The sequence below is a fragment of the Dama dama genome, chromosome 11, assembly GCF_033118175.1.
Source record: "Dama dama isolate Ldn47 chromosome 11, ASM3311817v1, whole genome shotgun sequence".
Taxonomy (NCBI): Eukaryota; Metazoa; Chordata; class Mammalia; order Artiodactyla; family Cervidae; genus Dama; species Dama dama.
This window is the reverse complement of record NC_083691.1, coordinates 19,487,264-19,504,741: the sequence shown is the minus strand read 5'-3', so window position 1 is coordinate 19,504,741 and position 17,478 is coordinate 19,487,264. Positions and strand designations below refer to the sequence as shown.

The 17,478-nt window shown below is 45.9% G+C and overlaps 1 protein-coding gene across 4 annotated transcripts in view; it reads right to left on the bottom strand.

Moving 5' to 3' along the window:
- The window catches only part of ATP6V1C2 (ATPase H+ transporting V1 subunit C2), an 82,482-nt gene that overhangs the window by 39,719 nt on the left and 25,285 nt on the right, over positions 1-17,478 (bottom strand). The window contains exons 1-3 of one of the 4 annotated variants that reach the window (XM_061154815.1): positions 16,349-16,600; positions 15,175-15,329; positions 12,578-12,645 (exon numbers count right to left, since the gene is read on the bottom strand). In XM_061154815.1, coding sequence (XP_061010798.1) covers positions 12,578-12,645; positions 15,175-15,303 — 197 coding nt within the window. In that variant the 5' untranslated portion in view covers positions 15,304-15,329; positions 16,349-16,600. Of the gene's footprint in view, positions 1-12,577; positions 12,646-15,174; positions 15,330-16,348; positions 16,601-17,478 lie in introns of those variants that run through there. The other 3 variants (XM_061154814.1, XM_061154816.1, XM_061154817.1) reach the window with 3 other exon arrangements.

Genomic DNA, 17,478 nt, shown 5'->3' with positions numbered 1-17,478 from the left:
ACAACTTTAAATATGTCTCCATCCCCTGAACCAGTAATTCCACTTTCGGAAGTGCAACTTTAGGAGGTAACCAAAAATGAAGACAGAGATTTATGCCAGGATGCTAATTAGGGTGGTGATTATACTAGAATCATCTGTGCTTGATTACCATAAAAAATAAAATGAAACAAGCCCTCCTCCCCCATTAAAAATCCTTAACATCAGAGTCATGGAAGTATGACCATAACATAATCTGCCCACTCAGAATCACTGCGTGGAGTCACAGCTGGAAGGGCCTTTAGGGACCAAGGTGCGGTGGGGACTTGCCTAAGATTGCACAGCTCCTTGGGAACTGACCAGGACAGAAACAAGGCCTCTAGGACAGCTTGATCCTCCCTGGGAGGGGACTGCAATGGGTACTGGGTTTTCTTTGAGACAACATTCTGGAATGTGATGGTGGCAATGGCTGGATTGCGCTTCTCACTCAGGTGACTCAGTGGGTAAAGAATGCACCTGCAATGCAGGAGATGCATGGTTCAATCCCTGGGTTGGGAAGGTCCCCTGGAGGAGGGCATGGCAACCCACTCCAGTATGCTTGTCTGGAGAATTCCCATGGACAGAGGAGCATGGTAGGCTACAGTCCATGGGGTCGCAGAGTGGGACACGACTGAAGAGACTGAGCATGCATGCAATGGCTGGACTACCTTGTAAACACACTAGAGACGAATGCATTTTATACATTAAGGGAGTGAATGGAACAGTGTGTGCATTATACATCAATTAAAAAAAAAAAGTCTCAGCCTTCTTCTTGGCTTCCAGGGTAAAGACCCAGCCTGGAGAATGTCAAGAACTGGTTTGGCCCTTTATGCTGGATATCGTCACCTTCCCCAGAATTCCTTGGCTCTACCCTCTTCTTTCCCATCACCACTATATTTTAGCTACCGGAAATCAGCCCAGGCCCGGCCCTGGGCCGCTGTCCTAGGCAGGTCATGCCGTCTTTGTCCAGATTTCCTCCAGCACCCCACTCTGGGCTTTCCTCGCCTCTCCCAACCCAGCCTCCAGCTGTCCATCCCTCCCACAGCAGCCAGGGGGATCTCTAAAAATACACATCTTTGCATGCCATTGTATTGCTTAAACTCTATCAGTGGTTTCCCAAGAAGTTCAAATATTGACACTGAAACTCCTTAGCAGAGTTTACAAGAAACATCCCACCCTGTCTGGCCTCCTTTTTCTCCATCCTCCTCCCCTCCCTTGCCCTTCCCGGGCCAGCCTTCTGGAGCCACTTGGATGCTACTCACCCTTTCTAACAGCCCAAGTGCCCCCTCCTCAAGGCAAGGCACCCCTAACAAGTACAATCAGCATTGGTGAACACCTCCACCCAAAACTGGTTGCTTCCTGCACTCAGCAAAAGAACATACTGCGTCCGCTATGCACCAGGCAGTGTTATGGGAAACAGTAGTGAACAAACAGACCACAGCTACTGCCCTCATAGGGTTGACACCAGGAACCCACCTTCTCCATATAAATGATCACAATGCACAAGTGCTCTGGTCGCCACTAAGCAAAGAGATCTCTGCAAGTTTATTACTCCCGCTATTGTCAGCTGCTGCAAAATACAGGGGCTCTGAGAAAACACACAGATGACCAGCAAATCCTGGCTGCCCGGTTGGACAAGTGCCTGAGGATATGAAGCAGGACATCAGTTCAGCGCTCTTCAGAGCCACAGGGCTCCCTGTCTTTCCTGCTTCACTCATGTCCCACCTAGGATGCAGATGGTCTCTTTACTCCTTCACCTCATCTCCTAGAATGTGACCTTTGCAAAGAATGAGCATTTCTTAAAAAAAAAAAAAAATCAATATTCTCAAGAATTCCCTGGTGGTACAGTGATGAGGACTCCCTCCACACTTCCACATAAGGGGGAATCGGTTTGATCCCTGGTTGAGGAACTAAGATTCTGCAAGCCATGGCATGGTAAAAAAAAATTAAAATAAAAATCAGTATTCCTTATTTCTACAAAATAGTATTCAATGCAGCCATTATTTCAAGCTTAGTCCATGGCAAGGGGCCACACCCTGGGACTCCACGATCTGATCTGGCCCTCCGCCAAGCCATACCTATCCCCCAGGGTCAGGAAACAATGCAAAGGTTTAAGGGTCACAGTTTGGGTACCAGGATCCTAGTTGCCTCATGGGGTAGGTATTTACCCAAAATAAATGAAAATTTGTCAATACAAAAATAGTACATAATACATGGTATTCACAACTTAAACAGTCCAAAACTGGAAATCTTCCAATGGGTGAATAAATGGAATACTACTCAGCCGTAAAAAAGAAAGAAAGAAAGAAAGAAAGATTAATATATATACCACAGCACAGAAAAATCTCAAATAATGAGGCAGAATGGAAAAACCAAACCAAAAAAAGAATACTCACCATATTATTCCACAAGTTCTAAAATATGCGTGCACTCTTACAGTGATAGAAAGCAGATTAGTGTTGAAGGAGGCGATGCAAAGAACTTCCAAGGGTAACAAATATGTTCATTACCTTGACTGTGGTGATGGCTTCACTGGTGTATATACGTCAAAACTCATTATTCAAACTGTGAAGCTTAAAAACCTGCCATTTATTGCACATCATTAATGTCTAAATAAAGCCACTTAAAAAAAAGCCCACACTACATTGAAGCAACATTTCTTACCTACGAGGTTCATAAAGATCCCAAAATTTGACAGCACACTTGATTAGAAAGATTGTAGGAAAATGGGGGACTCTTTTAATTCCACTGCTAGTGGAAATTCAAAATGGTCAGAGAAATCTGATAATATCCATTAAAATTACAGAGCCACCTGACCCAGGACCCAGCAATTTACTTCCAAGAATTCATCCTGGAGATACACATGCATAATTGTATGAGCAAAGGAATGATGTAGGAGCAAGATTATACCCTGCAGCACTGTTGGTAACAGGCCCCCTTCTCCATAAAAGTGAATAAGCCAAGTGTCCACCTCTAGGACTGACCAATAAACCTCCCCCACATGGAATGCATGGTAGCTTAAAACCAAGAAGGCTCTCTATACACTGATGGAGAAATCTCTCCCAGGATACACTGCTAAGTGAAAAAGATCCAAGATGCTAAACATGTGGATTACGACTTTATATTTGAAACTGTGTTAGTCACTCAGTCATGTCTGACTCTGTGCGACCCCATGGACCCCAGAGGCCCACCAGGTTCCTCTGTCCATGGGATTCTCCAGGCAAGAATACTGGAGTGGAATGCAAATCAAAACCACAATGAGGTACCATTACACGCCAGTCAGAATGGCTGCTATCCAAAAGTCTACAAGCAATAAATGCTGGAGAGGGTGTGGAGAAAAGGGAACTCTCTTACACTGTTGGTGAGAATGTAAACTAGTATAGCCACTATGGAGAACAGTGTGGAGATTCCTTAAAAAACTGGAAATAGAAATGCCATATGACCCAGCAATCCCACTCCTGGGCATACACACCGAGGAAACCAGAACTGAAAGAGACACGTGTACCCCAATGTTCATCGCAGCACTGTTTATAATAGCCAGGACATGGAAGCAACCTAGATGCCCATCAGCAGATGAATTGATAAGAAAGTTATGGTACATATACACAATGCAATATTACTCAGCCATTAAAAAGAATACATTTGAATCAGTTTTAACGAGATGGATAAAACTGGAGCCCATTATACAGAGTGAAGTAAACTAGAAAGATAAACACCAATACAGTATACTAATGCATATATATGGAATTTAGAAAGATGGTAACGATAACCCTATATGCAAGACAGAAAAAGAGACACAGATGTATAGAACAGACTTTTGGACTCTATGGGAGAAGGCAAGGGTGGGATGATCTGAGAGAACAGCATCGAAACATGTATATTATCAAGTGTGAAACAGATCGCCAGTCCAGGTTGGATGCATGAGACATGTGCTCGGGGCTGGTGCACTGGGAAGACCAAGAGGGATGGGATGGGGAGGGAGGCGGGAGGGGGGTTCAGGATGGGGAACACATGTAAATCCATGGCTGATTCATGTCAATGTATGACAAAAACCACTACAATACTGTAAAGTAATTAGCCTCCAACTAATAAAAATAAATGAAAAAAAAATACTGGAGTGGGTTGCCATTTCCTTCTCCATTGTATTTGAAAAGGGAAGAAATAAAAATATATGCTGGAATTTGCCTTACTTGCATAAAGAAGCATCAAAAATGTATCCACGGGACTTCCCTGGTGGTCCAGTGGCTAAGACTCTGCACTCATAATGCAGGGGGCCCCGGTTCAAGCTCTGGTCAGGGAAATAGATCCCACATGCTGCAACTAAAAAATCCTCTATGCTGCAATGAAGACTGAAGATCCCGCATGCTACAATTAAGACCTAGTGCAGCCAAATAATAAATATTTTTAAAAAATGTATCCAAGCAATTCATACAAGTAAGTGGCTTCCTAAGCAGGGGTTGGGGAGGGGTTGGATGGGTAAGATGTAAGGGAAATTTCTCATGTAAAACCTTTTATATTGTTTTGCCTTTGATACATGTGAATGTATTACCTGTTCAGAAAACAAAAACAACCTTGTTATAAAGATTGTTTTAAATATAAATATCTATATTTATATTTAAAAGATATTTTATCTTTTAAATATAAATTTAGAATCCCTGGCCTTAATATTTCCTAGAAGCACGTTAGGATCCAATGGGCTAATAGCCGTATAAATGCTATTGATAACATAAGTCCTCAAAGTCAGAAGCCCATCTGACTCAGGATCACACTGAACACCTCCTTAAAATGCAGATTCCTAGGTCCTACCCCAGACAAACCCAATCAGCATCCCTGGAGGAGGTGCCCCAGGACCCATGAATTTTTTAGGTTCCCCAGGGGATAGAACAAGTGCTAGAAGAGATGGCCCACTACTGTGAGATGGACGTGTACTCAGTAAATACTGATTCAGCACCAGCTCTGCGCCAGGCTCTGCTCTAGGAGATGCACACAAAAGTACCGCCCCTGTTTCCTTAGGGCAGATACTCCATTAGACACACAAACAAGGAGTGCTTCCCAGGTGGCACTAGTGGCAAAGAACCTGTTTACCAATGCAGGAGATGTAAGAGATGCCCGTTAGGTCCCCAGATCAGGAAGATCCCCTGGAGAAGGAAACAGCAACCGCTCCAGTATTCTTGCCTGCAGAATCCCACAGACAGAGGAGCCTAGTGGGCTACAGTCCATGGGGTTGCACAGAGTCAACTGAAGCGACAGCATGCATGTACACGTGGAAGGCAGAGAATTAAAATAAAGGACCTACAGGGACTCGGCCGCTGGAGGAGCTGACATTCTAACTGAGATGGGATGAGGACAGGGGGCCCCCACCTTCAATGTGGGGCAGCAGGTGGGGGCCTTGTAGGCTGGGGGAACAGGTTGTGCAAGACCCAGATGGAGCCAGCATCATGGAAGGTGATTGGGCCAGTGAGCCTTGAAGGGGACACCTAGGACCCGATAGTTAGGGGTCTGGGAGCCAGAGTCAAGTGTATGTGTTTCCTACTGTGGGCACTGGAAAAGCAGGAGGGGTCTTCCAGCAAAAAAGTCACATGATACTGTTTTTTAAAAAAGATAACTGGGGCTGCTGTGTGGGCAGTGATGAAAAGCGAGCAGGAGACATATCAGGGGGTTATTGCAAAAATACAGAAGGGCTTGAAGGTGAACTGGAGGAAGGCAGAGGAGTGGATGGATACAGGACAGGCTTGGGAGGTGTAGGCCATGGGGCTCAGTCCTTACTGGGGTCTCAAGGGGGTGGTCAGAAACGAGATGCCCAGACTGTTTGCTTGAACACAGGTGCCTGGATCCCACGAGCCTTTCACTGAGGTGGGAGAGACCACAGAAGAGGAGAAAGAATACATATAAGCTGTCCATCAAGAATCACATGAAGCCAGTGCCCAAAAAAGAGCCATTTAAAGCTGCCCCTGAAGCCCCTGAAAACAAGTCTCGTTAAGAGTGTGATGTGGACAGGGCCAGGCTGAGGTCTGGAGAACAGTTGCGTTGTGGTTCCCAGGAGCTGGCTCGGATCTAAAATGAAAGAGCCTGATGCTAAATTTCCCCTCCAGAGAGTCACCCTGTGAGTTTCACAATGTTGCTTGAGGCTGGTGCTCGCATCCTGCACAGAAATCAACAACCCTCCTTCCCTGCAGGTGACTTCTGGTTTGGTGAGAGCTGCTGGGAGCTGGCTGGGGGGCTGTCAAAGCAGCGACTATCCCAGCAGGGCCTGACAGAGGGGACAGAGCCAGGGCAGGAAAGGAAGAAATTAACCACCATCTGCTCCGAACAGAGAGAAGCAGATTGACCGGGTGAAGGCCCGATGCTCATCAGCTAAGCAGCTTAACTCCGAGAACATCAGGGTTCTCATCTAGAACATGGTGAGGATCTCATGAGGAAACAGAAATGGTGGTGGTGGTTTAGTTGCTAAGTCATGTCTGACTCTCGAGACCCCATGGACACCAGGCTCCTCTGTCCGTGGGATTCTCCAGGCAGGAACACTGGAGTGGGTTGTCATTTCCTTCTTCAAGGCATCTTCTCAACCCAGCAAGGGAACCTGCATCTCCTGCATTGGTAGGCAGATCCTTTACCACCGAGCCACCAGGGAAATGGAAGGCACCTAACACAGTGCCTGGCAAACAACAGGTAATCAAAGCGTGGTGCCTAGCAACCAACAACCAGCAGCATCCTGAGACATTTCTCTGGGGACTCAAGGCCAGAACAATGTAACAGAAGCACCAGAGAATATCACAGGGAGTCATAACCATCACAGACCTTTGTGATTCAGCAATAAGAGTAGCCAAGTGCATCAAGATTAGAAACATGGACACAGCAGATATGGAAATCATTGATGCTGTTGCACCAACAGATATATATCCACTCTATACAAGGAAAACTAGAGACTACATCCGTATAAGGCATCCACATAGGCACCCATGTAACACGTAGAAAAAAGCAGCAAAGAAAACGTCAAATGTCCGAAGATAGAAATAGCACTTCTCTCTTTTTTTTATTCTCTAACAACAAAGCAACAAAAGGACAAAACGAAAACAGAAACAACAAAAAAGCTCCACAGTTTAGAACAGAACAGTCTAGAAATTTTATAAAGGTTAAAAAACTTGCAGAACACATAGAAAAAAATCGATAATGAAAATTCCACATGCCAACAGTTATGTAAAACACTGAGAAAAATCCATTGCCTTAAACATCACAGAATGAAACAAAAAGAACATAAATGAATGCAGCACATAACCCAGTTATGTTTGCAGAAAAGAGCAAGAAAACAAACCCAAACAAAGCAAGAGAAAGGAATGAAGATAAATGCAGAAATGTGAAAATTAGAAATTGTAAGAGTGTAAGATTGATTTTAAAAAATTGAGGGAAAAAAGCTGCTTCTCTTAAAGAGTGAGATAGGCAAACTGTTGGATAGCCTTATCAAACAAAAACACCAAAAAACAGAGAGAGATAAAGAGAAATTAGCAGAGGCAATCACAAAACAAAAATAGCTGATTCTACGCAAATAACTTGGAAAAGTCAACAATGTGGATTATTTTTGAGGAAAATGAAAATTACCAAAATTGATACACTTCTCCCAAAGAGGAAACTCTAGAATCCTGGAAATTTGGAGGAACAGAACTACTCCTAAAAGTGCAGCAAGCCCCAATACCTAGAGTGACATATTTTAAACTTTCCAGAAACGGATCATCCCGTCACCATTTAAAGAAGCAGTTCTCAGTCTTAGCACTGAGACCAGCAGCATCAGCTTATCTGAGAACTTGCAGAAATGCAGATTCTGAGGTCCCGCATCACAGCTACTGAATCAGAAATTCTGGAAGGGGAGCCCAGAAATCCATGTTTTAACAAATCTTCCGTATGATTCTGACCCACACGACACTCTGAGAGCCCCTGTTCGACTGTGCTGCACCAAGGGTAGTCTCCAGCAGTACCCGTATCACTGGGGAGCTGCGAAAAAATGCAGAATCCCAGGCTCAGCCCAGACATGCTGAGTTGGACTCTGCATTTTGTCAAGATCCCCAGGGGACTCACACGTCTGTTTGAGAAGCACTGCCTTCAGCTCTGGGCTTCCCAGGTGGCGCTAGTGGTAAAGAACCTGCCTATCAATGCAGGAGACCTAAGAGATGGAGGTTCAAACCCTGGACTGGGAAGATCCCCTAGAGAAGGAAATGGCAACCCACTCCAGTATTCTTGCCTGAAAAATTCCATGGACAGAGCAGCCTGGCAGGTTACAGTTCATGGAGTCGCAAAGAGTTGGACACGACTTAGTGAGTAACAACAACAAGGCAGAGATCAGACTGACCACTAATGGGCAAATTATTGAATTTGGATCAAAGGTCTATTCCCCTCTACTCCCCCAGCCCACCCAGTTCTTTCCAGAAGCTTCTGTCTAGGCATGTTTCCTCATCTGGAATATGAAAGAGTTAGATTAGATCTCTAAAGACCTGGTCAGCTCTAATATTCCAGGATTCTTTCTTCTGTTCATTCATTCAGCTGGTTTTCAGGAGCTTACAGTCCAGCTGGGAAGACAGTCTTCCAATGATACCACAAGAAAATATACAAGGGCACCATGGAAGGTGTTACGAAGGAGGGGACAGGTGTGCTCAGTGGCATTGGGTTGGCCAAGAAGCTCATTCGGGTTTTTCTGTACCGTCTTACAGAAAAACCCAAATGAATTTTTTGGCCAGCCCAATACTAGTAGAGTCTGAAGGTGGGGGCTGAGGTTGGGAGAAGAGTCTGGGGGAGCTGAAAGGGGGGAAACAGGCAATAACAGGGAGAGTAGTATGTGGGGAAGGCTAGTCATTCCAGGGAGCAGGAAGTCGGCTCACATGCAGCAGGACGACCAAGCCCTGAGGACTCCAGAAAGCATAAACAGGCATTCAGCTGATGTTTGTCCAGTGAATCTAAGCTGCGTCAATGCAGATAATCTTGACCTGATATTCTTGCAGGGGCAGAGAAGAGAAGCTTGGGTAACATATTTTGCTTGTCTCTAGAGTGCCCTTTGAAGAGCTGACTCTCTGAGACCCGCATCACTAAACAGACATCCACACTCGGATATGGAATCTTTCATCAGCCAGCCCGCAGTCAGCTTCACAGAACCATGTGGTTAAAGAAAATCCACCAGCGACTCCACAGGCCAGGTAATGCTCTCAGGGGCAGGTGACAGTCACCAAAGCACCAAAGAAACTCACGAGGTGCGTCTGACAGCCCAAGTGCCAGTGAAATGTAATATTTTAACCAGCACCACAAAACAGGCTAAGCTACTGAGAACCCAAACATAGAAGGGGGAAAAAAAAAAAAAGGAGGGGGAGGGAGGGAGGGTTCTTTTCAAGGAAAAATCATTTGGTTTCTCAAATGTTCGTGAATCAAAATGTAAACACAGGGTAAATTACCAAAGATGGTATGGGGCAATCAATCAAAAATAAAAGGAAGGCTCCGGTAAGCAAGCAAAAACTGCCTTCCAGCTACACGGAAAAACACTCTAGTGCCCCAGGTAAATAAATAATAAAAGGAGGTGGAAACAATACACCTTGAAAACTCCAGATCCTTCTCTGCTCTCCTAACCAGAAGCAGTGCTGACGGGTTCATGCTGCCTGGGTTACATTCCCAGCTAGCCTTTATTTATCTAATAACACTTGGGTCCTTCTAACTGAAGCTGATCTCTGTATTTTATCAGTGTTTCCCATTATTTTACCCCAGAAGCTCCAGCATTAATCCCCAAACAAAAGTTATCTGACCTCTAGACTGGATGAATGCTAAAAATAAGAATTTCAGGGTGTTCAGTCCACACCACTTTTCTTCTCCTGATAGGAAGGCTCTTGGGAATATGCACCCACAAAGAAAAAAATAACAAGGCACAGTGATTTTCATTCTGCCATACCTCACTCTGTTTATATATTAAAAAAAAAAACTCTCATTCAGATTCTGTTTCACAATTACAGCTTAATCTGCCTTGCTCATTATTTTCTTAAACACAAATAATTTGTGTAACCAATAGGCACAGGACTACTGAAAAAAACCAAACCAAAAAACAAACGAAAAAGGAAACTGGAAGTGATAATAATCTAAGATCACAGAATTTTATGAGAGATAGAAAGGGCTCTGGTGAATAAGGCAGAGGTTAAGGACATGCACCTTTTTAAGGAAGAAAACTGGTAGCAAAGAAAGGTCCAGAAAAATTAAAATATTGACTAGTTGTCATTTCTACAGCAGGCCTAGGGACAATTCACACTTTTTCTTTTTTTTTAACAATTTACTCTTCTTAGGCCAATGCTGCTGCACCTTCACTGCACAGCATCCTGCTGCTTGTCAGGGCTGCTAGGAAAAGGCATCGCCAGTCCAGGATAGCGGGCCAGGCTCCTCGGTATCTGTCAGACCCACCTCCCCATGGGTGGAGCAGCCTTCGAAAGGAGCTGATATTAAGGGACCGACCCACTGGTTTCTTGGATGTCAGTGATTCTTAGAACACATCCTCGGATTTGATCATTCTTGATTCAACATGATTTGACTCCCCTTCACTCTTCCCTGAAAGCACAGAGATGATCACTACTATCCCATTTTACAGATGAGGAAGGTGAAGGTCTTCTTTCTCGAGGACTGTGAGCTACAAACTACTTGATGATTAGGATTGCTTTTATGTGGTTAGTCCAACATCCCACGCAGAGCAAGATGTTACTAACAAAGGGCTTCTTTTTATTCTTAGGTGATGGGTGGCTGAACAGCAAGTAGAACACAGAAAACGTAATTTCTAGCTCATGGCACCAAGCTGCAGATCAGAAACCCCTAGTATGATCACTAGAAATCCTAGATCTACAATTTCCATTAAAATGAATCAGAAAAGTCCACAGCATCCAAATCACCATTCCCCTGCACCAAGCTGCAGATAAGAAACCTCTAGTGTGATCACCAGAAATCCTAGATCTACAATTTCCATTAAAATGAATCAGAAAAGGCCACAGCATCCAAATCACCATTCCCCTGAGAAGGTAATAAAAGCACATGTCCACAGTCCCTGAAAATAGGCAACCATGGGTGGCTCAGTAGTAGAGAATCCACCTGCCAATGCTGGAGGCATGGGTTCGATCCCTGGGTCGGGAAGATCCCACATGCCTGGGAGCAACTAAGCCCCTGTGTCACAAGTACCGAGCCTACCCGCTGCAAATACTGAAGAAGCCTGTGCTCTGAAACAAGAGAAGCCACTGCAATGAGAAGGCCTTGCACTGCAACTAGAGAATAAACCCAACTAGCTGCAAGTAGAGAAAAGCCCACGCAGCAATGAAGACCCAGCACAAGCAAAAAAAAAAAAAAAAAGGAAACCCTCTACAGAGGATCAAGCAGCCAAAACCTAGTCTCCCCTGGACATGCAGAGTGGTAGGTGCATGCCCTGGCCCCTGAAGACTCTTTTGTCACCTATTTCATCTGTACTTTTCTTAGAACCAAGTGCAAACAGTTGTTAAACCACAGAGTTTCATCTACACCAAGACAAGATAGTAGTAGTATTTAAAATCTACCTGAAAGATAAATTATGGCAAATCCATATGGTGTAACATTACAGTGGATTAATAATGGTGAGATCCAAAGTATAACATATGAAGGGAAAAGCATGTAAAATGTGTGAATCCCATGGACAGAGAAGCCTGGTGGGCTACAGTCCATGGGGTCGAAAAGAGTTGGATGTCACTTAGTGAATTAACAACAATAATGATCCATAAATATTTCCCAATGATTATGTACCATATTTGTAATAATTTTTTAAAATAAATGATTTTAAGGCTCTAAAATAATTATCCCACTCCTACATGGGCACAAAGAAGTACAAAAAAGGACAGTCATTACAGCATTGTTTGTAATAGCAAAACACTAGAAAACTTAAATGTCCATCAATAGGAAAATTCAAATAAATTAGGTTACATTTAGTCAAGGTAATACAGCCGGTTTTTTATAATTATGGGCTGACATGAAACTATCTCTAAGAAATGGGTTTCAGGGCAGGGAAACAAGGTGCAAGATATATGCTATCATTTGTATAAAATTATTTTTAAGAATATGCTCATATTTATTGCTACAGGTACAGACTGTCTCTGGAAGGCTTTCCTAAAAATTATAATGACATTGCCTTAAAAGAGGGAAAACAAGGGGACAGGAAACTGGAAAACAGGTGAGAAGAAAGCAGATTTTACTGGACAGTCTTTCTTTGCAATTTGAATTTTTAATGATGTGCATGTGCGTATGTTCCCACAAAAACAAAACCAAACAAACAAACAAAAAAAACTGAAAAGCTTTTGGCAGGGGTAAGCTGCATCATATTTTTTTAAGTGTTTCAGCACCTTATTCCATAGTCCTCTGAAGGGCAGCCCCCTAAAAAAACATGCTGCCTGAGCAAGCAAATCTCAAGGTCTCCTGCACCCTCACGAAGACCCACCCGGTTCTTCCTGTGACGTCTGGGGCCAGCCAAAGCAAAAGCACTGTGTCTTCTGACAACACTGGCACATTCTCACTTGTATGTAGTAAATAAGAAATATTTTACCTTTCAGCAAAGATATCGAGCTTCGCCAGCTCATCAGAGAGGCCGACAAGGGAATCCAAGGTCCCCACCTAGAAAGATGGGAGAGAAGTTAGGGGCTCAGACTTTGTAGCAGGGGGGTGGGAGAGTGCCCTTTCAACTCCAGGGCAGGGAATTCTCTAACTTCCACCTTGACTTAGTTTTCCTTGGTCAACGGTCAGACTGGAAACTGAGAAGGGCTCTCAAGAGAAACCAGTGGATTTGGGAATATTATTGTTATTACTATTATTTTATTTTTTGGCCAAGAGGATAAACTGTCATTTCAGCCACACGCAGGAGTGATTATGTGTCCTGGTCTGGCCTAAGCTCACTTTCCTCTAAGAATGGCAGTCTAGGGGGCTCCCCTAGCAGTCCAGTGCTTAAGACTCCACACTTCCAATGCTGGGGGCGCAGGTCTGAACCCTGGTTGAGGATCTAAGATCCCACATAACTGAGTGGGATAAAATTTAAAAAGAAACGACAGAAAAAGAGAAGGACAGTTTGCTCTTCAGGGGATTAATCCTCAGAGCTGAGGAAAAGATGTGACAAAAAGCCAATCGAGGAAGTCACCATTTCTGAAAGCCTTTCTCCTCCAAGTTAGTATGGCCAAGCCTTCTGTCTGGCCCTCTCTGCTGTTATTAACAATGACCTTTCTGGGGCAAGCCCAGCTTTACCTCCAGCTCTCATTTAGGAAAGTCCTTTTCTTTTCAGGATAGGTTACTTATGACGACCTGTTTCTTCATGTGGAAATTGCTACCATGTCCGAAATCATATTGTCTACTCACAGAATCAGAAGGAAAAAGTTCATTCTCATGTCATCAACCACCCATCAGACATTGAGAAGTAATTAGGAAACCACGAACCCTGGATATTCCTAGAAGTGTTATTCCTTTTCAGAGGAGTTGATTTTAAGTAACTTTAGGCAGAAGTCATGTCTTTTTAAAATCTCTGTACCCTTGGGCTAATACAATGCCTCACATGTAGTAAGTAAGCAATGAGTGGATGCTTCATTTACTAAGCTTCACATATGTGACCATGGACAAACAACAGCAGGCTGGAAAAATCATCAAGAAATGAGCTCAGAAGCCAGTGTTGCTGCTTACCAGTTCCACAGCCCCAGTTTCCTTCCTCACAGCCCATCCTGATCTATAATGTGGGAGTGGTGACCAATGCACTTAAAGTTGTGGTGTACAGGCCTCCAGTGTCCCAGTCCATAAACTCTGTTAAATGCAGTAGCCTCACCAACAACTATGCAGCTCTTTTGCCAGAGAGGCAAACTGAGGTTTAAAAGAGAATTATATAGCAATTCACTAGAAGAACTGCCTCTGGGCGCTTAGCAACATGCCTCCAGAACCTGGGCTTCCCAGGTGGCGCTAGCGGTAAAGAACCCACGTGCCAATGCAGGAGACATAAGAGATGCAGGTGTGATCCCTGGATTGGGAAGATCCCCTGGAGGAGGACATGGCAACCCACTCCAGTATTCTTGCCTGGTAGGCTACAGTTCATGGGGTTGCAAAGAGTCGGACAGGACTGACTGTTAGCACACACGCACTCCAGACCCCAAGAGAGATTTGTAGGGCAGAAAGACTGCCTTACGCTTCTTCTCCTGGAGGAAAGATGGCAAACAGTCTACTCTTTTTGAAGTTAAGAAGACTACAGGGACTTCCCTGGTAGTCCAGTGGCTAAGACTCCACGCTCCCAGTGCAGTGGGCCTGGGTTCAGTCCTTGATCATGGAACTAAGATCCCATTTGCCACAACTAAGAGTTTGCTCATTTGAAAAAGACCCTGATGCTGGGAAAGATTGAAGGCGGGAGGAGAAGGGGACAACAGAGGATGAGATGGTTGGATGCCATCACTGACTCAATGGACATGAGTCTGAGTAAACTCTGGGAGTTGGTGATGGACAGGGAGGCCTGGTGTGCTGCAGTCCATGGGGTTCGCAAAGAGTCGGACATGACTGAGCAACTGAACTGAACTGAAGAGTTTGCTAAAGATCCCACAGTGTAGCCAAATAAATAAATTTTTAAAGGATTACCAAATTTTTTTTTAAAGATTTCACGTATCTTGCTCCTCTGTCATGTCTGTTTCATTTTAAAATCTCTTTCCCCCATCTACGTAGTTATCAGTGAACCTCCTTCCTTCTCTCTCCACCAGAACCAGAGGGATGCTGGATTGCCCATCCTGCTCCCAGCCCAAGAACGCAATCAAGGATGAACATCTCCAAGCTTGCACATTTAAACCATGTTGGTTTTCTTAGATGTTGAAGACAGAAAGGATCTGAGAACAACTCCTGAGGACCCAAGTGTGTAAGACACCCTTTCCACCTTTTGAAGACACTGCTAGCCACACCCTTGTCTCCTGCTCATTCTGTCCGTGGCTCTGTGTCCACAGTTACCACAGTTCATTTGGGACTATTCGTGAAGCCCCCACTCAGGCCAGTCCCATCTGGAACCCCCTTGTCCAGCCTCACACCCAGGCTGAACCCCAGCTTTGGTGCCTTTGACATATTTTTTCTCCTTGGCTTTCCAGAAGACACCCACCCCAGCCCATGACCTCCTTCCTCCTCCCCAGGAAATTGTACCTTGAAGTCAGGAATTGTGAATTTGGTGTTATAAGACAGGTTGGACTTGGCGGTAACTATGTTCATCCTCTCCAGGGCTTGTAAATTTTCCTTATCTCCTGGGGCAGAAATTAACCAAAACTCCGACATGTTTCCAGTCTTCTTTGATCCAGCTGCTAACCAGAACCACAGCAACACACACAAACAGAAACAGGAGGAAACAAGTGTCAAATATCTCTACCTCTTCACCACTCCCTTCCCTCAAAATTAATCTTCTCCGCTTTTCCCACTTCCCATTCCTTCTATGACCTTCCAGTTCAGATTCTATGGCTCCAAGGACAGCCATGTGCCCCAGGCTTATCTACACCTGGAAAGCCCTCGGGTCTTCACAAAGACTCCCAAATATCCTCCTTCCCTCGGGTGATTCTGACCGGTTTTGAGGGGAGGAGGAGGAGGACTGAGGTTTCTGTCTCTCCTATTCCAGAGAAAGACCCACATGGGATATCACAAAGCAGGGGACAGTAGCCTGGATTGGGCACCTCCTGGACTATTTTTCTCCCTCTCCTGGGACTGTGTGTGTGCCAGGATGCAGGAACCACAGAGGAGGCACTTCCACAAAGGGCAGCCTGGGCAAACCCATATCTTAACCAACCAACCTTGAGATTGATGCTAATTTTAAAAGACTTCAAGGGACTTCTCTGGTGGTCCAATGGCTAAGATTCACGCTCCCAATGCAGGGTTGGGGAGGGCAGGGACTTGGTGAACTAGATCCCACATGCTGCATCTAAGACCCAGTGCAGCCAAATAAATACGAAAAAAAAAAAAAAAAAAGACTTCAGAAAAACCTCTTTTTGTAAACTAAGGTTGGGGCGGGGGAGGGAAAGAGAGGGGACTATTAAAGTCATTTTCCCACAAGACTAGGTGTCTACTCTGCAGAGGTGGGTAACATGCTGAGTCTGGTTGGAAGTTTCTGTCCAGCGTCTAAAGTCGATTCGTTCTGTTCATTCAAACGTGTACACACCCACACCTTTCTCCCCTCGGCTTATTCCTCCCTTCCATCGCTTCCCAAAGCAGCTCCCCGGATGGTCACGAAAAACCCCAGGATAATTACAGCCAGAGTCCCATAGTGCAAGTCCCATCGTTCTGGTCGACCCCCATCTCCCTCCACTCCGGGAGAATCTTCACCCCTCCTAACCTCGCGCACACCGAACGCAGTTCCTTTCGCTTTTGATCGCTGATGGCCTGGCGACAAACAGGCCCCGAGGAGATGCCACCTGCCCCGGCCCCTGGGAGGGCGCAGCAGAAGAGCCGACTCCCGGGTTCCCACGGAGAAAGCTCGTGGAGGGCGCGCGTGGGTCGAGGAGGAGCGGGGACCAAGGGGACGCGGGCAGCTCTCTCTGGTCCCCCGGGTCGCGACGCGCGCCCTCTCCCCTCGCCGCCTCGGGTCCCCGAGCCGCCGCGCGTCCTTACCGGGAGCCCGCGGGCCGCGCGGGGAGGCAGCGGGCGGGCGCTGGGCCAAAGCGCACGGCCGGCTCCCGGGAGGCAGCGGCTTCTGCGCCGCGCCCCGCCCCGAGCTTTTATACGAGCGGGAGGCGGCTCCCGCCCCGCCGGGTATTTGCATACCAGGCAGCCCGCCTCCCGCCGCCGCCAGGTCGGGGCGCGGGGCAGCTGGGGCCACCGTGCCGCGCGAGGGGGCGGCGGATCCGTTCCCTTCGCGTCTTGGCCAGATCCCCGAACCCCGATCGGCTTGGACTGGGGACCGGAGGGATTCTGGAGAGCATCAGACGGGGGTCCCAACCCCGCGACGGAGCAGAGCGGACGACCGAGAGAAACAAGGAAGACGCTGGGGACCCGGACACCTGCCCTCCTCGCGTCTCTCCACCCTCTACTCCATCCCTGGACAGCAACCGGGGACCGGGTCTCAAGGGGGATCACTAACAGACAGAACTGACCTGTGGAAAGCGCCACGACAGGTTCATTTATGTTTTGGAACACTCACCTGCGCAGAGGAACAGTCTTCCTCTGGACGTGGGTGTGAGCTTGCACTCGGTTGCCAAGGAAACTCTCCACCTCAGGGCGCGCCCACCGGACTTGACCGCCTTTGTAATCGCAGTGACTATAGGAGGAATTTATCAATAAAACTACCGCGTAGTAACGCGGTTTGAGCTCAGAATCCGTGCTGTTTGAAAACAAGAGAGGGAACCCCCCAGAAATTAACGTGTGAGTGTTTAAAGAAAAGGAAAACACACACACACACACACACACACACACACACACATACACACCTCTAAGAATCCATTTTCTCTGGAGGCTAGGAGGAAACTT